The following is a 16975-nucleotide window of genomic DNA, read 5'->3' as shown; positions in this document are numbered from 1 at the left end:
TAGTCCATTAATCTTGTAAACCTTCGGCCTAATAAAACAATATTATTTGGATATTGTTTAGACAATTTTGAAAATTAATTTTTTTTAAAAAAATACAAATTATTATACGTGGTTGGTCATACGATATGACCAGGTATAATAGGAGTTACTTCGTTAGTATTATAAGGAATATTCGGCCAATATTAAAGGATTCCGTCAGTGTTAAAGGGATTGCTCGTTCAATGTTATATGAACTGCAACTCATTTACTCTCTAAGGTATGCATATTAACGGTAATGCATCAATATTAACATCGCACACATTATTGATAATGTAACGTGATTAAGTGAATATACTTCATATTTTAACTAGTTGAAATTCAGAATAAAATCAAATAAATTTATTAAATTAGTTGAACTTCCAGAGAAACATCAAATAAGATATGGAGTATGTTATAACAATAAAAAAAATAATCATAACAAAAAAAAAAAAAAATTGGTCTGTTTTAGGAGACACTTTTACATCATAAAATTAATTGTTCTCCATAAACTTTCATGCACAAACTTCTGCACTAATTGGGGCCTTTTTAACTTAGTCCATGCTCTTAAAGCATCACTCAATTAACAAACGTCTTCGTCAATCAACTACACACCCCCTTACGGAGGTCTTGATATCTTAGCTTGCTCTCTCGCTCACTTAAGTTTTTCAGACGGTGTAGTTAGAATCTTGGGTGTTCATGTCTAGACCCTTGAGCTTTGCCACTGACTCGACGTGTCCTTTAAGCGTGTGCAACTCACGAAGCCTACATTCATATAAAGAAAACTAATTACTTGTAAAAAATAAAAATTCCAAGTACCAAAACAAGGAAACATAGTAAATTATGCAGTATTCATTCCCACCTTGCAACTTCAGCACGCCTTTTGGCTTGCTCAGCAATCTCAGAGAGTTCCCTGTAGCTGGCGCTGTCACTGAAGAGGGTGGAAGAAGCCTCGGGTTTTTGAAGCCCATGTAGTGTCCGCTGCGTTTCGGCCCAGTGAGCTTCCCTCTCTTCTTTTCCAAAATCCTTCTTGTTGGAAAATGCAGTCTGTGTGCACCATCATCCATTACACTTAGTTACATAGACTCAATGAGACTACATTAGTAATTTTAGCAGCATCATAAAAAATGTGTTGCTTCCTTCACTATTTATGATTCCATCATGTTGTTATCTAATATTCATATTTTCCGATTACTCAATTTACGCGAGACTATATATCTAAGAAAATGTACTTATGTAGGCATTATTTATTTCGAAGTAGACATGAATGCTTGATAAGAGATCACGCACCTTGCTGTTAAACAAGTTGAGCCATGCCTTTCCACTCAAGATGTAGCGGATGGCAAACTTGAGTATGTCGAGTGGGAAATAAGTAACTATGTTGTAGACCCAAACTACACCAGCCCATCCCCATCCGCATCCTTTTATCTCAGCAAAACTCCAGGAAAAATATACAGCAATAACAGTTGCCACCTGACCCAAGGAAAAATAATCCACAAACCATAACATTTTAGACTTCATTTATATACGTGTAGGGAAAGGAGGACTGATCAAAACAATTCTTACCAGCTGAGCAATTGCGAAAGCTATCATCAACATCATACCAGGACGCTCAACAAAGGACCAGCTGCGAGACCTGGTCACGAAAATAAGGGCTTGACTTACTATACTCACTTGGAGGTATAAAGCAGCCATCATTTCCTCGCGACTGTCTCTCAAGGATCTTACACCAAATTTTTCCTACATGATAAAGGGCACAGCCAGTGGACATTATGAGATATAGTAGGATTTACTCCCTTCTTGATATTGTAAAATGTCAGTTGAAGATATATTTCAAGAATGAAACATGAAATATAAACAGTTACATACAGAAAAGAAGTCTGTGTCCTTCATAACCCAGAAGAAAATAACAGTCATCAAGGCTTGGTAACCTCCAAGAACAATTCCAGTGGCAAAGATTTCATTGAGCTTCCAGCTATCAGGCATTGGAGATGGCTTGACTCGATCCTTTGAGATAGTCATGATTGTACCTTGAAGAAAAAAGATGGTTCATACAATTTTAAGGTGCTCTTTCAAAAAAAAAAGCATACATATAATTAAAGAACTTAAACCAAGATAGATTATGAAGATTCTTACCATCATTTAGGATGGCAATAATCAAAACCATGAAGGGCGAGAAGTCGAATTTCCAGATCAAAGCGATAAGCAAAAAGCCGACCTACAGAGTTAGAGACAAGAGAACTTGGTTAATCAGTACATAATTTAATCCGAAAATGCATGACATTGTGGAATATTTACATACCACAATACGGATTGTGATGGAGACTGCATAGATCTGCATTCATATGGGGGAAACAAAAAAGAAACAGAGGGTAAGACTATAAATCTTATTTTTTTTTTAAAAAAAAGAGGGACAAAGAAAGAAAGAAAAATTAAAGGCAAACAAAACCCACAGTGTAGTTCTTCATTCTCTGGAAAATAGCCCTACTGGTTAGCACAGCGCTGATGATAACACTAAGACCAGGCTCAGTGAGAACAATGTCAGAAGCACTTCTGGCAGCATCAGTTGCGTCATCAACTGCAATACCAATATCTGCCTTCTTCAATGCAGGGGCATCATTGACACCATCTCCGGTCATACCGACAATGTGCTTCTTCTCTTGCAATATCTTGACGATTTCGTACTTATGCTCTGCACAACAAACGTAGCAGCAAGGCTTAATTATAGAAGATGAGTTTACTGTAATCCCTATTTTCAGTATTTGACGAAAAGAAAATTCTTACCTGGGAATACTCCAGCAAAACCGTCAGCTTTCTCAATCAACTCGTCTATAGGAAGGCCAGCAGTATCTTTGTCTTTTCCAAGCAAAGCAGAAGATGGGTACATATTTGTTCCCATACCAAGCCTTCTACCAGTTTCCTTACCAATGGCAAGTTGATCACCTGTAATGTTGGAACAAAATAATTATAGTAACCTAAACCAGGTGATTTACAAATGATGACCACAATTCAAGAATTGTTATATGATGACTAGCTTACCTGTAATCATCTTAACATTGACACCAAGGTTGAGGGCCTTGCGAATGGTTTCAGCACTGTCATGCCTTGGAGGATCAAAAAGTGGCAACAAACCAACAAAGTCCCATGCTGCACCTGGAGATTCCTTATTCTTTTCAGGCACTTCCTGCAAATTTAGATTAAGGTTATTAGCCCGCCTAATTAAATAAGCAGAAGCTATTTACAGTATCTTTATCTTCGAACCTGTCTTGCTACACCCAATGAACGAAGACCACGTTCAGCAAACTTCTCAATCGCTTCATGAACCCTCTTTCTGATGGCATCATTGCAATTGCACAAGTCAAGAATCTGCATAATGAAAAATGAAGAATCACATATTTGTAGCCCAAAAAGAAAGAAACGGATCAAAAAGCATAAACTCAAATCTAAAAGAACGTAAATTTACCTGCTCAGGTGCACCTTTACTAGCTCTATGCCAGTTTCCACTAGCATCTATGTAAGTCAAAGCAGTTCTTTTCTCCACAGGATTGAATGGAAGAAAGTGTACCTCCGTAATTCCAGCTCTAGCCTACATAACAACATTCAAGATTCAAAAAATCAACCAACTGAAAAATTAAACAGTTTTTACAATACAGACCTGTATTCTTAGATACAGAGATTACAAAGACAATAACTGCATTACCTCTTTGGGGTCAGCAAGCATTCCAACCATGCAAGTATCAATAGCATCTTGGTTCTCAACACGCGAGGCCCTTGCAGCAAGGAGGAGAACATGCTCCTTATCCATGCCCTTGCTAAATACCTCAATTAAGTTCTTGTCAACACTCAACTTGTTGAGAGTCAAGGTACCAGTCTTGTCACTGCACAGCACATCCATGCCAGCCATTTCCTCAATGGCAGTCATTCTCTTTGTAATAGCTCCTTGTTGAGAGAGCCTGTGGGACCCAATAGCCATAGTCACAGATAACACTGTAGGCATGGCAATAGGGATACCACCAATCAAGAGAACCAATAGATTGTGGATTCCATCCCTGTACTTACGACGCTGGATTGGGTACATCACAATGATCTCAATCACCATACCCACCGCAATGGAGATAATGCAGAAGTTACCAATGGAGGTAAGAACCTTCTGGAAATGACCAACATTGTTGGTGCTGTCTACAAGGTGGGCTGCCTTCCCAAAGAAGGTGTGGACACCAGTGGCAATAACAACAGCCATAAGCTCACCTTGCTTACATGTTGATCCGGAGAAAACTTCATCCCCAGGATTCTTGGTAACGGGAAATGTTTCTCCTGTAAGAGCAGACTGATCAACCTTCAAGGCGTCACCTTCAAGAAGACGTGCATCAGCAGGGATAATGTCACCCAATTTGATGCTGATGATGTCTCCTGGCACCAACATTGCAGCGTCTGACTCACTCCACTTATTATCCCTAAGCAGCTACACTCCCATCCAAAGAGAAAACAAAAAAAGGAAAGAGAAAATTAGAAACATTGGTAGAGTTTATAAACCAATCCTAGGCTTCAACCATAAGCTTACGCTTTTGGTTGAGTTGGACATGCATACTTGCATTATCAAGCTAAGCAATAACTAAAGATGTGGCCGTAGTACATGGCCTTTCCTTATTCAATTCTAACAATTAAGTTTGATTGACATGAGATAAAAACTCAATCAGACGAGCTTATAATCATTGCAAATCTTACCTTACACTTTGGAGCAAGATTAGCCATAAGTGCAGCAGCGGCATTTCCAGCATTGTTCTCTTCAATATACGAAATAGTAGAATTGATGAACAACAAACAGATGATACCAACAAAATCAGGCCAATCTGGTGGCTTCCCACCCCCATTAGCAAGTGCTATGGCCATGATAGCAGCAGCTTCCATAACCCAGGACAAGGGGTTCCACATAAACCCAAGAAACTTGAGGAATTTACTTTCCTGTTGTATTCATCATAATAAACTAAATCAGTAAAAAAAAAAATAAAGCAAGCTTGTATTGAACAACAAGCTGAGTTTTCTGATCACGTACCTTCTTCTCTTCCAGCCTGTTGGGTCCAAATATTTGGAGCCTCTCAGCTCCTTCCTGGGTTGTTAAACCATCCCTGGTACATTTCAGCTGCTGAAAAACTTCCTCAATTGGAATTTTTTCCTGTGAAAACACATTCGAATTTAAGTCACACATTTACATACATAGAATGAAACCCATTCTAAAGTGAGGCTAAACAAACACAGACGATCTTAGAGATGATGATCATACGTTTACATAAAATGAAACCCAAAACATTTGCTAAAGAGAGGCTTAACAAACAGACGTTCTTATATTAAGCCTCTACCTACAACTCTTGGAGGACTCTAAAGGCGACGTCTTCTAAAAAATATGGATAGCTTATACTGTAACAAATTACATGTTCCCGTTCTTTTCCACAAGTTGAACATGAATAAAAGAGAGTTGCAATGCATTTAATCATCAATCTTATGCTAAATTAAAAGTTTGGCTGGTATGTTAAGTACATTATACGCCCACAAGTTGTTTACATAGCACTTCTATAGCTCTATGAGCAGAAATAGTGTTCTATAAGCAACCATATTACTTTTACAAGATTTTGAATGCCGAGGCAAATGTTAAATGATTTTCTTAATGTTCAAATTTTGTCTTTCGAGTTGAAAATAGATCACGGAAAATTTCAAAATTCGCCCATTATGTTCAATTAATATGCACACCATATTTGTGTTAAGAAAAAGTCTGCACATTTTGTTAAAGAGTTTTTGCCCTTGGGGAACTCCACTTAAGCTAAAAAAACAGGTGAAATTGTGAAAATACACTATGTACATGGTATACCGGAATGTATGAAACTATCGCGTAAATTTATCAATCCCTACATTCTATAATGCGTCTCATTTGACCATTTAAGTTTTCACTGTACTCCCTCTGTCCTTTTATTAGGCTCCCATTTAGAAATGGGACTCTAATAAATTTAGAGAGTATTATCTAAATTCAGGTATACTGTATACCCATGACTTTTTTTCTCTTTTTGATGATTGTTTTTCATTTAATAATCAAATGAAGAAAAAAACTAACCTTGGATTAGTTGGGTGTACGGTGCACCCGGGTATATATAACAAATTCTACTAAATTCACGAATAATGAAAAAAATTGAAAAGTTAAAAACTATATGTCTCAAAATTCATAAAATCGGTGACTACAATGAATAATCCGAGTTAAAATTCTATTCTTCAATTACAATAATAAAGTATTTACCCATTCTAAATGTGACAAACATAATCAAACGAATGGAGTACAATGTTACTTTGTATTCAATCATATTGATAATCTTTCAATGAACTACACATAATATCTCCTTGTTTCCCTCAAATTATCTAAATTACCTTTTTAAATTACCCTATTTCCCCTTAAAATTCACACACACACACACACCAAAAAAAAAAAAAAAAAAATAAAATAAAATAAAATCCCCACAATTAGTATTTTGTTTAGATCATGATGATAATTATAAACAACCAAAATAATCATTTTATACTATTGAACTACAATCAAATGCTGCCAATAAGAGACATAAGCATCAACACTCAGGTAAAACAAATACTCCCTCCGTTTCATAATGTTAGTCTCATATATTATTTTAGGCGTTTCAAAAAAAGATCTACCCATATTGAATATATTTCATTTTTGATTTTTTTTAATTTATTGGTTGTGGATTGATGACATGACTCTAAGTAAGGAAATCTTTACCTTAAATTATGCAATTATGACTTGTGCTTTTCTAATAAAAAATTAAAAAAATTAAATAAGGAAAACTAATTATGAATTATGTTGTACTTTAATTTTAAATTTTAAATATATTTCTTTTCTTATTTTATGTGATTGATTCCATATGGGACTAATATTATGAAAGGAAGGGAGTAAATGTTATTATAATTAGAAGAATATAAAAAAATTCAGCAATACATACATTAAATTATAAAACAAAATACAGAGCACTAAAATAAAATTAGTGGTATGAAATAGGTTTGACAAAGACCCGAAGAGCTTCATGTATCTCCTTGATTTCATCAAAATTAATTTAATTTTAGCTGCCAATTTGTTTTCCATTGCTGGGGTGATTGTATTTTTTGGGGAAGAAAGACGAGTGAGGTTGAAGACCTTAATTTTGAGTTTATTTTTACCCCCACTACATCGTAACGTGGATAAATTACTGACAAAGTCACAACTCACAAGTCTAGGACTTTGACGGGACGTTTGATACGAGGGCTAGGGTAAAGAGAGAGGATAAAAATATTCCGCAAGTTAATGTTTGAGAACAATAGAGTTAGTCGGGTAGGTAAGGGAATTCTTTATTCCTAAGCAATATTAAATAATAGGTTTCAAATTTGTGAGTTGTGACCTTAAAATTATAAACTTGAGTTTTATATTCCATATTCCTTCCATTTTTTTAAAGTGTCCTATAGAGACATTTCACGTCTGTCAATGCAAAACTTTAACTAATATATATTTAATTATAACAATTGGAATATGAAGTATTAATTATCTACTCATTAAAACAATTCTTATAAGTACCTACAAGACTATAATTTTTTCATATGTGTAATTCACATACATTGAGCTAAATATGTTTAATGAATAGTGCTAAATTCCCTAATGGGACATTTAACAAAACACAAAGGGATTACTCTAGGTAATTTGAAATCTATTTCTCAAAGCATTGAAATTGTAATAGAATGTAATTTCCAATAATAAAATCAAGGCTCATGTTATTGTTAAGTGAAAATTATTTTTTTTTTTTGACAAGAAGTTTGTAGAAGCTGAAAGAGGGTCAGCCAAACAATTACGAAGTACTCCTTTTTTTTTTTTTTTTTTTTTTTTTTTTTTTTTTTGGAGCCGGCTTAAGAAATATCTTGAAAGTGACCTTACAAATTATACAAAAGAAAACAACGTGATCACAAGCTTGCAACTTGGAAAGAGACTAATAAGGAGTAGCATACTTTGAACGTAACATCTCCTATGAAAATTTTACCGCCAAATATTATTAAAACGCGTGTCGTTTACAGCAGGTGTTAAAATCATCGTAAAATTTAAAAACTACGACGATTCTCATAAGTCCTATAGTTTTAAAACCGTCACAAATTGATTGATATGAGCTATACTTTTTATTTTCGATGACCATGTTTTTGAATTGCTTTCTTCGTCATTAAGACAATAATAAATGTTTATGTATAGAAATATTAATAACATCAATCAATAACCAAAAAAAGGGAGGTTGATCACTCCAACTTCTAATCAAACCAATAATTGTGGAGTCTAATTTAACATTTTTGAAGAAGAAAATTCATGAAAAAAATTGTGCTACTACTATAATGCTAGCATTAAAATGTAATTAATGATAAATGAGAAGAATGAGTCACATTCTGGTGGAAGGAATTCTTAGCTTGAGGTATTAACTGGTTTGGTTTTTCGTGTCTTGTTATATTGCTCTCTGAATAACTTTTTATCGTCAATCAAATAAATTTTTTTTTTTTTTTGTAATTTCTAGAAGTAAAATGCAAAACTTTTGAGAATACCTATTTAAGTGCAACTAATTGATCTTGTTACATCTCATTCATATTAAGGTCAAAATGCTTGTTCATATAATCAGTTTATGTCTTTATGAGCATCAACTTCTAGGATAAACAAACTTGAAACTATAAATTTAATTTGTACTAATTAATTTGACAAACTACTCCATGCATCAAAACTTAAAAAATCGAAATTAAATTAAATTAAGCGGGTTGAATGAAGAAGCATTACCAGATCAACTTCCTCATTCTTGAGGCCTTCAAAATCGATGGCATTGTTAGCCATAGTTTAGAAAAAGAGAAGGAAAAAAAAAAAATTAAGAAAAAGAAAAGGAGAAAATATCAGAAAATAACAAAGAGAGAAAACCCAAATTGAAATTTTTTTTTTTTTTTTTTATGATTTTAATCATAATACCAAAAGAATATTGCATTCTCGTATATATATGAAAAAAAAATACAAGTATTAACAACTCATAGTAGTCTTAGTCAAGCCAAATAATTAAATTAAATTAATGAAAAAGTTGTGACAACATTTCATAGGGGTCATTATTATTGAAACATCAATTATTTAATAGAGTTAGAATTGATCGTGCGCTGATTAATATTGTTGTGAAATTGGACATTTGAGAGTTGAATTGGAGCATATGACTCAACAAAATTGGCATTTTTTAATGGAGTTAGAATTAACAAGGGTTGGTTTTCTACAAAGGACATGCAATAGACATAGTCACGTAACTAGAAGTCTAGAGCTCTAGAGGTCGTTTCGTTCTCTCGTGACTCATAAGGATAACAAGTGGGTATAATTTGATAGATTTTGCGCTTATTGATGAGATGTAAAAGTATTGATATAATATAATGATAATAATTTATTTATTTATTGTGTGCAAATATGATAATAATATTATGTGAGATATTATTGTGATATTAGGAGTATGATACAACAAAATAGAATTAAGTAAATAGATATTATTAGGAGACATACCAAAAGTCCTTGGAGAACAAATTAAAGACAACTAATAAATAAGAAAAGTGTAACCAATTTCACATTGGTTTCTATTGGAAAACTTTGTGATGTGAACTAAATAGATCTAAATCTGATTAGTGAAAATGATTATGAATATGGATTGATGGGTAATGGGCGAGTGTAGATGTTAAAACTCATATCAAACAAAAATTGGATAGGTAGGTAACAAATTTGAAACCTATTTGTTTCTTATTTACTCACCCTATCCCACATGAATCAAGTTGAATTCACCGGACTACCTACTGACATAGTTGAACATTAATTTAGTAACAATTAATCAAGAAATGTTTAAAATTTCAATTATACCTTAGTCTAAACTATAAGACCTCAAAGCACCCCCCCCCCCCCCTCCAAAAAAAATTAGTAACATACATGTTAGAATAACTAGTTAAGATAAGGATATATCTTTATATTTGAACCCATCTCAGGTGACACTGATGTTTAAGTGGTGGAGTTATTGTCTTCATGTGCACACTCCAAATGTCCAAGCAAAGTGCTAGTGAGTATACTATAAAGTGCTCGATTTTCTTTCATGGAATCATGGTTTTTAACTCACTTCAATCTATGATCATCCTATCAATATTAATTGGTTATTTGGTTTAACACTAACTTTTTTTAATCGTGTGACCAGCCACCATAGGATTATCCGGTTAAAGTGATAGAGGTTAATTACTATGTTATGGTTATAGGTGTCACTTATTTAGTTACATATTCTGTTAGTTTTTTAAAATTATGAAAAATAAGGTAAATTAAAACAATTTCAACTAAATTAACATATAGTTAATTGTAAATTAAAACAATTCTAACAAAGTTTTACTAAAGGTTTACTTTTCCAAACATTTAAAGGTTTATGAAAGGAAGTACTTGCTAATATAGTTTGCAACATATATACAAGTATATATTTATTGAAAAATATCCTCATATGTTGAAGTTGATTGACCTAGTCACTACTCCATATTCAACAATTAATATAATGAAATTTTAGAAAATATCACCACAAATTTCTCAAAAATTGGATTATAACACTATATATTTTCAAACTTTTATTATAACACTACATAAAAACCCAAAAATTGGATTTCACCACCCCTTAATGGATTCTTGGATGGAATCTGTTAAGTGGGGGCTATGCTGCTACGTGTCACCATATTATTGGTTTAAAAAATAAATACTAAATAAGAAAAAAAAAATCCCAAAAACACACCCAGCCACCCCAACCCTACCACCAGTACCCCCTTCTACGCCGGGAACCTCCCTCCAACTAACACACCTACAACCACCGAAAACTGCACCACTTCCAACACACCCACAACCATCGAATCCCAGAGCACTTCTGACATACCCCCAGCCACCGAAACCCCCCCTCCTTCACCGACAGCCACCACCAATTTTCTGACTCCCCAAATATAAAACAGCAGCTAGCGGTCAAAATCGACCGATTTAGGGTCGATTTCGACCGTTCAGGTCCTAAACCGGTCAATTTCAACCTTTAGTGGCCGTTTTTGGTGGTGGGATGTGAGTTATGTGTGATTTTGGTTGGTTAGGGTTTAGGGAATTGCGGGTTGGGTTTAGGTTGCCGGTGGTGGGGCTGGGCTAGGTAGGGGTTTAGGTTTTTTTTTAATTTTTTTTTAAACCAATGTCTTATTGATACGTGTTCAGAGTGGGCCCTATTAACGGATTCCATCCAAAAATTTGTTAGATGGTGGTGAAATTCAATTTTTGAGAATTTTTATGGTGTTATAATAAAAGTTTGAGATTTTGTGGTGTTATAATCTAATTTTTAAGAAATTTGTGGTGTTAATTTTTAAAATTTCCATAATATAATAATACATATAATTATACTTTATAAAAATTAAATTTTGGCAACTAATTAAATATGTGAGAAATGAAAAGAAATGAAAATGGTTTAAAGGTAGATGCCAGACACATTTGGCAAATTACAAATTGGCCCACCCAAATCTTTGACCAAGTGATGACACTCTTGTTGTCAGCGAGAAGCCAGGGCCTTTCTCATACAGTTGAGGACAACATTATGTTATGTTGCCTTATTATTACTACATTGTTATTAATTATTATTGCATAATTATATATTATACATTAATTGATATTCCCCTCAACTTATTGTAACGTGAGAGTAGCATTAAGCCATTAAGCTTACTATTTCAAAGATACTTATAATTATGATGATGGTGAAGATTTATGCAAATCGAAAAAGAATTTGATTTATGGATTACGCGTATATGAATTTAATGGAAAATTATAAATTATAATGTTCATTAATACAAAGTGTCAGAGTAGATTGATAGATCTTTCAGTGTAAAAGCGGTAAATTAATACATCTTTATAAAAGAAGGCACAAGAGTAGTTCAATTTGTCATTATTAAACTTGTTATACCTTAGCCGAAAGACAATTTTATTTGATCAGGTGTAATACTCGATCTGTTATACATCTGACACATTCAAATTTGACACACGCGTCAATGCAAGTGTTTGACCGCTAAATTAATATAATTTGTTTTTGGTGCACACTAATTTAATATAATTAAATATTAGTAAAAATTTGTAAAAGTTAATATTATGAAATTTCATGTTAAAATCTATAGTCTCACTTTTTTTAATGAATTATTTAAAAAAAGTTATTGCGTCAATTACTATGAAACATATAGGGTCGGATAATTATTAGATCATCTCTTTAACACATGTCATTGGCTTTCTTATCAATGAATGAATTTTCCTTCTCCATATTAAAAAAAGTAGAAAGGATATTATACCTCAAAAACCAACCTTAATTATTATAGACACATATATAATATGCAATTTTTTAGGGAGGGGGAGGAGAGGGGGGGAGGGGGGGGGGGGGTTGGTTTGGTAAGCCTTGCCCTAATATTTTGAAATTTTCTTTCATTTATATTCCTTTTTATTTTTAACAACCTTTGTTACCCAATACAAATTACGGGTTTGAATTGGTTATATTTGATAAAATATAAGTCATGAATGTTAGAATAAACAATGTTATATTTGCAAAGACATAATATTAAGACGTTTAATTTCTATAACCTTTCCTATCAAAACGATGTTGTGTAGCAATTAAATAGTAATTATTAGACATTTCTTTTGCGAAAAAAATAATACGGAGTAATAGAATAAAAAGAATGTTTGTGTGGCAAAACTTAGCTTGTTTGAAGATCTTGGGGAAAATTATAACTCTTTTTTTTTTTTTTTTTAGAGAAAATATTGTAGTTCGTATAAGACATGCACAACTTGCGGAGTTGTCCCTTTCTCCATCTCCTTTTCTATTCATGACTCTTGGTTCTACTACAAAGCTTTTCAAGAAAAAAAAAAAAAAAAAAAAAAAAAACATTCGTCCAAGTGCTAAAAAAAAGGGTGGTTTGTGGTAACCTAATAGGGACATGTACAAGTGTCATAAATTTCTTTGTTTTTGAGAATATTGACTTAGAAAATAGGCTTAATAATAAATGAGCAAATTCATATAATAATGGGTAAATTGGCAGTGTCCTTGTAGCTTGTAGGAACTATATTATCAAGTTTATTATATTGTTTATTAAAATCTTAGATTTGGTCCTCCCATTTATTGGGGATGCGTTCTATACTTTTATGCATTATGTTAAGAATATTACAATTTGAACTAGCTTAACATCAACTTATCAAATTAAAATTGTCGTTATTAGGTATCCAAAAAAAAAAAAGTGTCACATATATTTTAAGTGAGTTTACTAATGTTAATTGTTAAAGGACCATTTTAACAAAAAAGTTTAATCTTATAGTCCAAGAATATGTTTTTTTTATACTATATCATTAATGCTTATAATTTGCATGCAAGTCTAATTGGTTAGCCTAAATACTTGCAACAATTTGACTTAAACATTTGATAATATACATGTTCCTATTTTCTAACCTATAATTAACCTTAAATAAATGCAGTTACGCATAAATATAAATAATAAAAAATATATATTTCCTTTATTCTTTTTTACTTGATATGTTTCTTTTATCACGCTTGTCAATGCAAAACTCTAACTATCGATAACTTTAATTCTCCGCAAGTAAAAATTATAAAAGTTATATATTATGATAGTATTTATTGATACGAATTCAAAAAGATCCCACATGAATATTTTTTTCCTCATGTATTATTCACAAAAGACGATCAAAGAAGGTGTGGGTGGTGAATAGTGTAAAAGTCAAAGCAGGTCAAGTAAAAAAGAACGGAGGAAGTATAACATTTGATAATATACACTGAGAGAAATCCAACAAGATTGTACACAACAACATTTGTCAAATTTTACTTTGCATTATAACATGGGTATTAAAGTTAAATTGTTACAAATATTAAAAAACGGATGGAGTATTGAATTAGTCGTATTAAATTGCAACCTCCATTAACGGGGACCATTTTGAAAATATATGATTAATGGCAGAATATTCATATGAATCTTTCATAAATTACGACACATTCTTGATTAGACATTTTCTAAGATCCATAGACCGTATATGTCCACATTAAATTGTATAGGGTAATTAATTATGAATTATTTATGCAAAAATGTCAAATTGTTGCTCTTGTGCCATAGTTGGGTAACTAGTGTTGAGATTTTTATACATTTTAATTTGTTAACGTACGTATGAAGCTAGCAACGTAACATTATATGAATCCTTTTCCCCTCAACATCATCCATAATTATTAATCAATATTGTAACAATATAATTTATCAATTTTTTAAAATTATAATCTATCAATTAAAAAGTGATGCAATTAGTATTTTGAAGGGTAAAAGGTCGAGTGCTCATAGTTATGCAAATACGTTTATGATATCGAACTGTGTAATATATTTGTTTGACATTTTTTTCTTTCTAAATTGATTATATATATATATGTATTGCATTATAATGTTAATTTTAGCAACTATTGCAACTCTTAGATAAAAGTGTGAAAAACTTAAAAAGCTTGCATCGGTAAATTAAAGCTTATACAAATCCTTCACCTAATTTCACATATTTTAGAAAAAAAAAATATATATTTAAGTCATTGAAAATATATAAATTTTTACACTAATAAAAAATACTTTTATATGAATATACATCAAAATAATTGTCATAAATTTCAAAACAATGTGATGTACAAATGTCAAAACCTCAATGTGAATTATAGGAGTTTTCAAAAAGAATTATTATAGTGACAACATATGTAAATACATATACAAGTTATACAACTTAAGAAAAAAAAAAAAAAGTCAAATTAGGCAAGTAATAATTCCCTCCGTTTCTTTATAGTTGACACGTTTTATTAGTCACGTGTGCCAATGCATAAATTCAACCGTTAATATCTTTAATTATCGATATGAAAAAATTATAAAAAGTTGATATTTTGAAAATATATATCGTGACGAATCTAACAAGACTCCACATGACTATATTTTTCATTACATATAAATCACAAAATACGGTAAAAAAGAAGTGTGTGAATAGTATTAAAGTCAAAACGTATCAACGAATAAAAAAAGAGGTAATATTAGATACTCCGTACAAAAATTGACCAATAAAGTGTACTAGACTAGTCACATCGCATCTAAAATATACCAAGCATATTACATGCTAAATCATTTGATAAATGGATGAAAGTATTGGAGGAGCATAGCTTTAATCCTTCAATGATGTGATCTTCATGATTGGAATATTTCACAAGCATATTATATATGTCTCATATATAGGAATAAATCGATTTGTTTTTCTTAGCATATATGTCCATCATTTGTTGAGCTTTTAAAACTAGAGAAATCCAAGGTTTTTTCTCTTGCTCTATTTTTCTTCGTTTATTTCGCTATATTATTGTCATTATGCCTAATTGAGCTTACTAGAGTGGTGTAACCTATGCTTATTCTTAAATCATATTTGTTGCGGCTTATTGTTTTGATGATAGTATTATGATTCTCTCTTTCTATGTTATGCACTCCACTTAATTGTTGATTTGCCTCAATTAAGGTTGTGATGGAACCTACCTTTGTTGAAATTCTAACGTCTACATATCCAATTATCCCTTGAAGGTTCAGTGAGTTGATATACATGATAAGAGGGTACAATTACGATTATTAGATGTTCATGTAGGTATTGGTTATTATCACGGACTTTGTTCAAATTTAGCTATTTCAATAGTAAGATTATGTCATGCCATCCAAAATTTAACTTTAAGCACGCAATTTGATATATTGAACTAGATTTTGGCGTAAACGATACCAAATATACACATATACAATATGACAAATTGTTCCCTATGCTATGAGGGCTATTGCTTATTGGTAGGGGTGTCAATCGGGTTTTCGGTTCAGTTTTGGGTTCGATTTATCGATTTTCGGTTTATAACGGGTCGGTTTTTAACGGGCTGGAATTATTAACGGGTCAGTTCGGGTCAGTTTTAAATAATTTTGGGTCGGTTCGATTTAGTTTATTTTTATTACAGTTTCTTTTCGGGTCAGATTCTAATCAGATCGGGTTATAATTGGTTCGGGTCATAATCAGTTCAGGTTAAATTCGGTCGGTTTAAAAACGGGGTTTGTCAATTTAAAGCGGGTTTTGGGTCAACACATATCGGGTCCTAATCGGGTTGGGTTATAATCGGTTCGGGTTGTAATCGGTTCGAGTTGAACTCAGTCGGTTTGACAACTGGTTTTGCCAGTTTTAAACGGCTTTCGTTAACGTATATCTTCTAGTATATCCTCAATATTCTTTAATTAGTTATTCCAGTAGATCATACGGAGTATTAATTAGTTGTTTAATTTTATGTCCCTTTTTTGTATAATGATTTTAAGGATCAAATAATAATAACAAATTTAGAGTTAGCTTTTGATCTAGATTTTTAATTTTTTTTTTAATACAATATAGTGTTTCTTAAGCCATTACTCGTTAGAGGACGATAATATTTTAGCATAAGAGTTTCAATGACATCAAAATTCCAAACCTTTTCAATATAAATACTTTGTAATTCAAATTAAACCCTTTTGTTTTACTATTGATAAAATATACCCAAAAAAAAGGGAAAAAAAATTCTACGGTCATAACAGGTTACGGACTTACAGATTATAAACGGTTCGGTTATAACCGGTTACGGGTTGTAATCGGTTCGGTCATAACTTATTACAGGTTATAAACGGTTCAATCCTAATTAACCAGTTACAGGTTGTAAACGATTTGGGTTTATCGGGTTTAAACGATTTCGTTTTACAATGGGTCGGATTGCTATCGGGTTCGGAAGTACTTGGTTCGGGTTGTTCTCGATTTCGGGTTGTATCAGTTCGGCTTGATAACGGGTCCGGTTCATTAACGGTT

At 32.3% G+C, this 16975-nt stretch overlaps 1 protein-coding gene across 1 annotated transcript; it reads right to left on the bottom strand.

The window, feature by feature from the left end:
• Window positions 1–271: 271 nt before the first annotated feature.
• LOC145578690 (plasma membrane ATPase 4-like) lies at window positions 272–5185 on the bottom strand. Its single transcript, XM_081635985.1, has 15 exons — window positions 5069–5185; window positions 4741–4977; window positions 3716–4477; window positions 3479–3601; window positions 3277–3381; window positions 3055–3199; window positions 2800–2958; window positions 2469–2707; window positions 2318–2350; window positions 2152–2233; window positions 1885–2045; window positions 1582–1755; window positions 1306–1488; window positions 878–1062; window positions 272–780 (listed from the first exon to the last, which is right to left on the bottom strand). The coding sequence occupies exons 2-15, from the start codon at window positions 4945–4947 to the stop codon at window positions 684–686; spliced, it is 2655 nt and encodes an 884-aa protein (XP_081492111.1). The 5' UTR covers window positions 4948–4977; window positions 5069–5185; the 3' UTR covers window positions 272–683.
• Between the last annotated feature and the right edge of the window lie 11790 nt (window positions 5186–16975).

Source organism: Chenopodium album, chromosome 14, assembly GCF_948465745.1.
Source record: "Chenopodium album chromosome 14, dcCheAlbu1.1, whole genome shotgun sequence".
NCBI classification, from domain to species: Eukaryota; Viridiplantae; Streptophyta; class Magnoliopsida; order Caryophyllales; family Amaranthaceae; genus Chenopodium; species Chenopodium album.
Note: the sequence above shows the minus strand (reverse complement) of the source record. Positions and strands in the feature narration are given on the sequence as shown.

Excerpts from the sequence above, each read along its gene's own strand:
- LOC145578690 (XM_081635985.1), bottom strand. The coding sequence starts at position 4,947 with ATGTGGAACCCCTTGTCCTGGGTTATGGAAGCTGCTGCTATCATGGCC. Across the intron at positions 3,382-3,478 it reads GTAAAGGTGCACCTGAGCAG|ATTCTTGACTTGTGCAATTG; the intron begins GTAAATTTACGT and ends TTCATTATGCAG. Across the intron at positions 1,063-1,305 it reads TCAACTTGTTTAACAGCAAG|ACTGCATTTTCCAACAAGAA; the intron begins GTGCGTGATCTC and ends TGGTGCACACAG.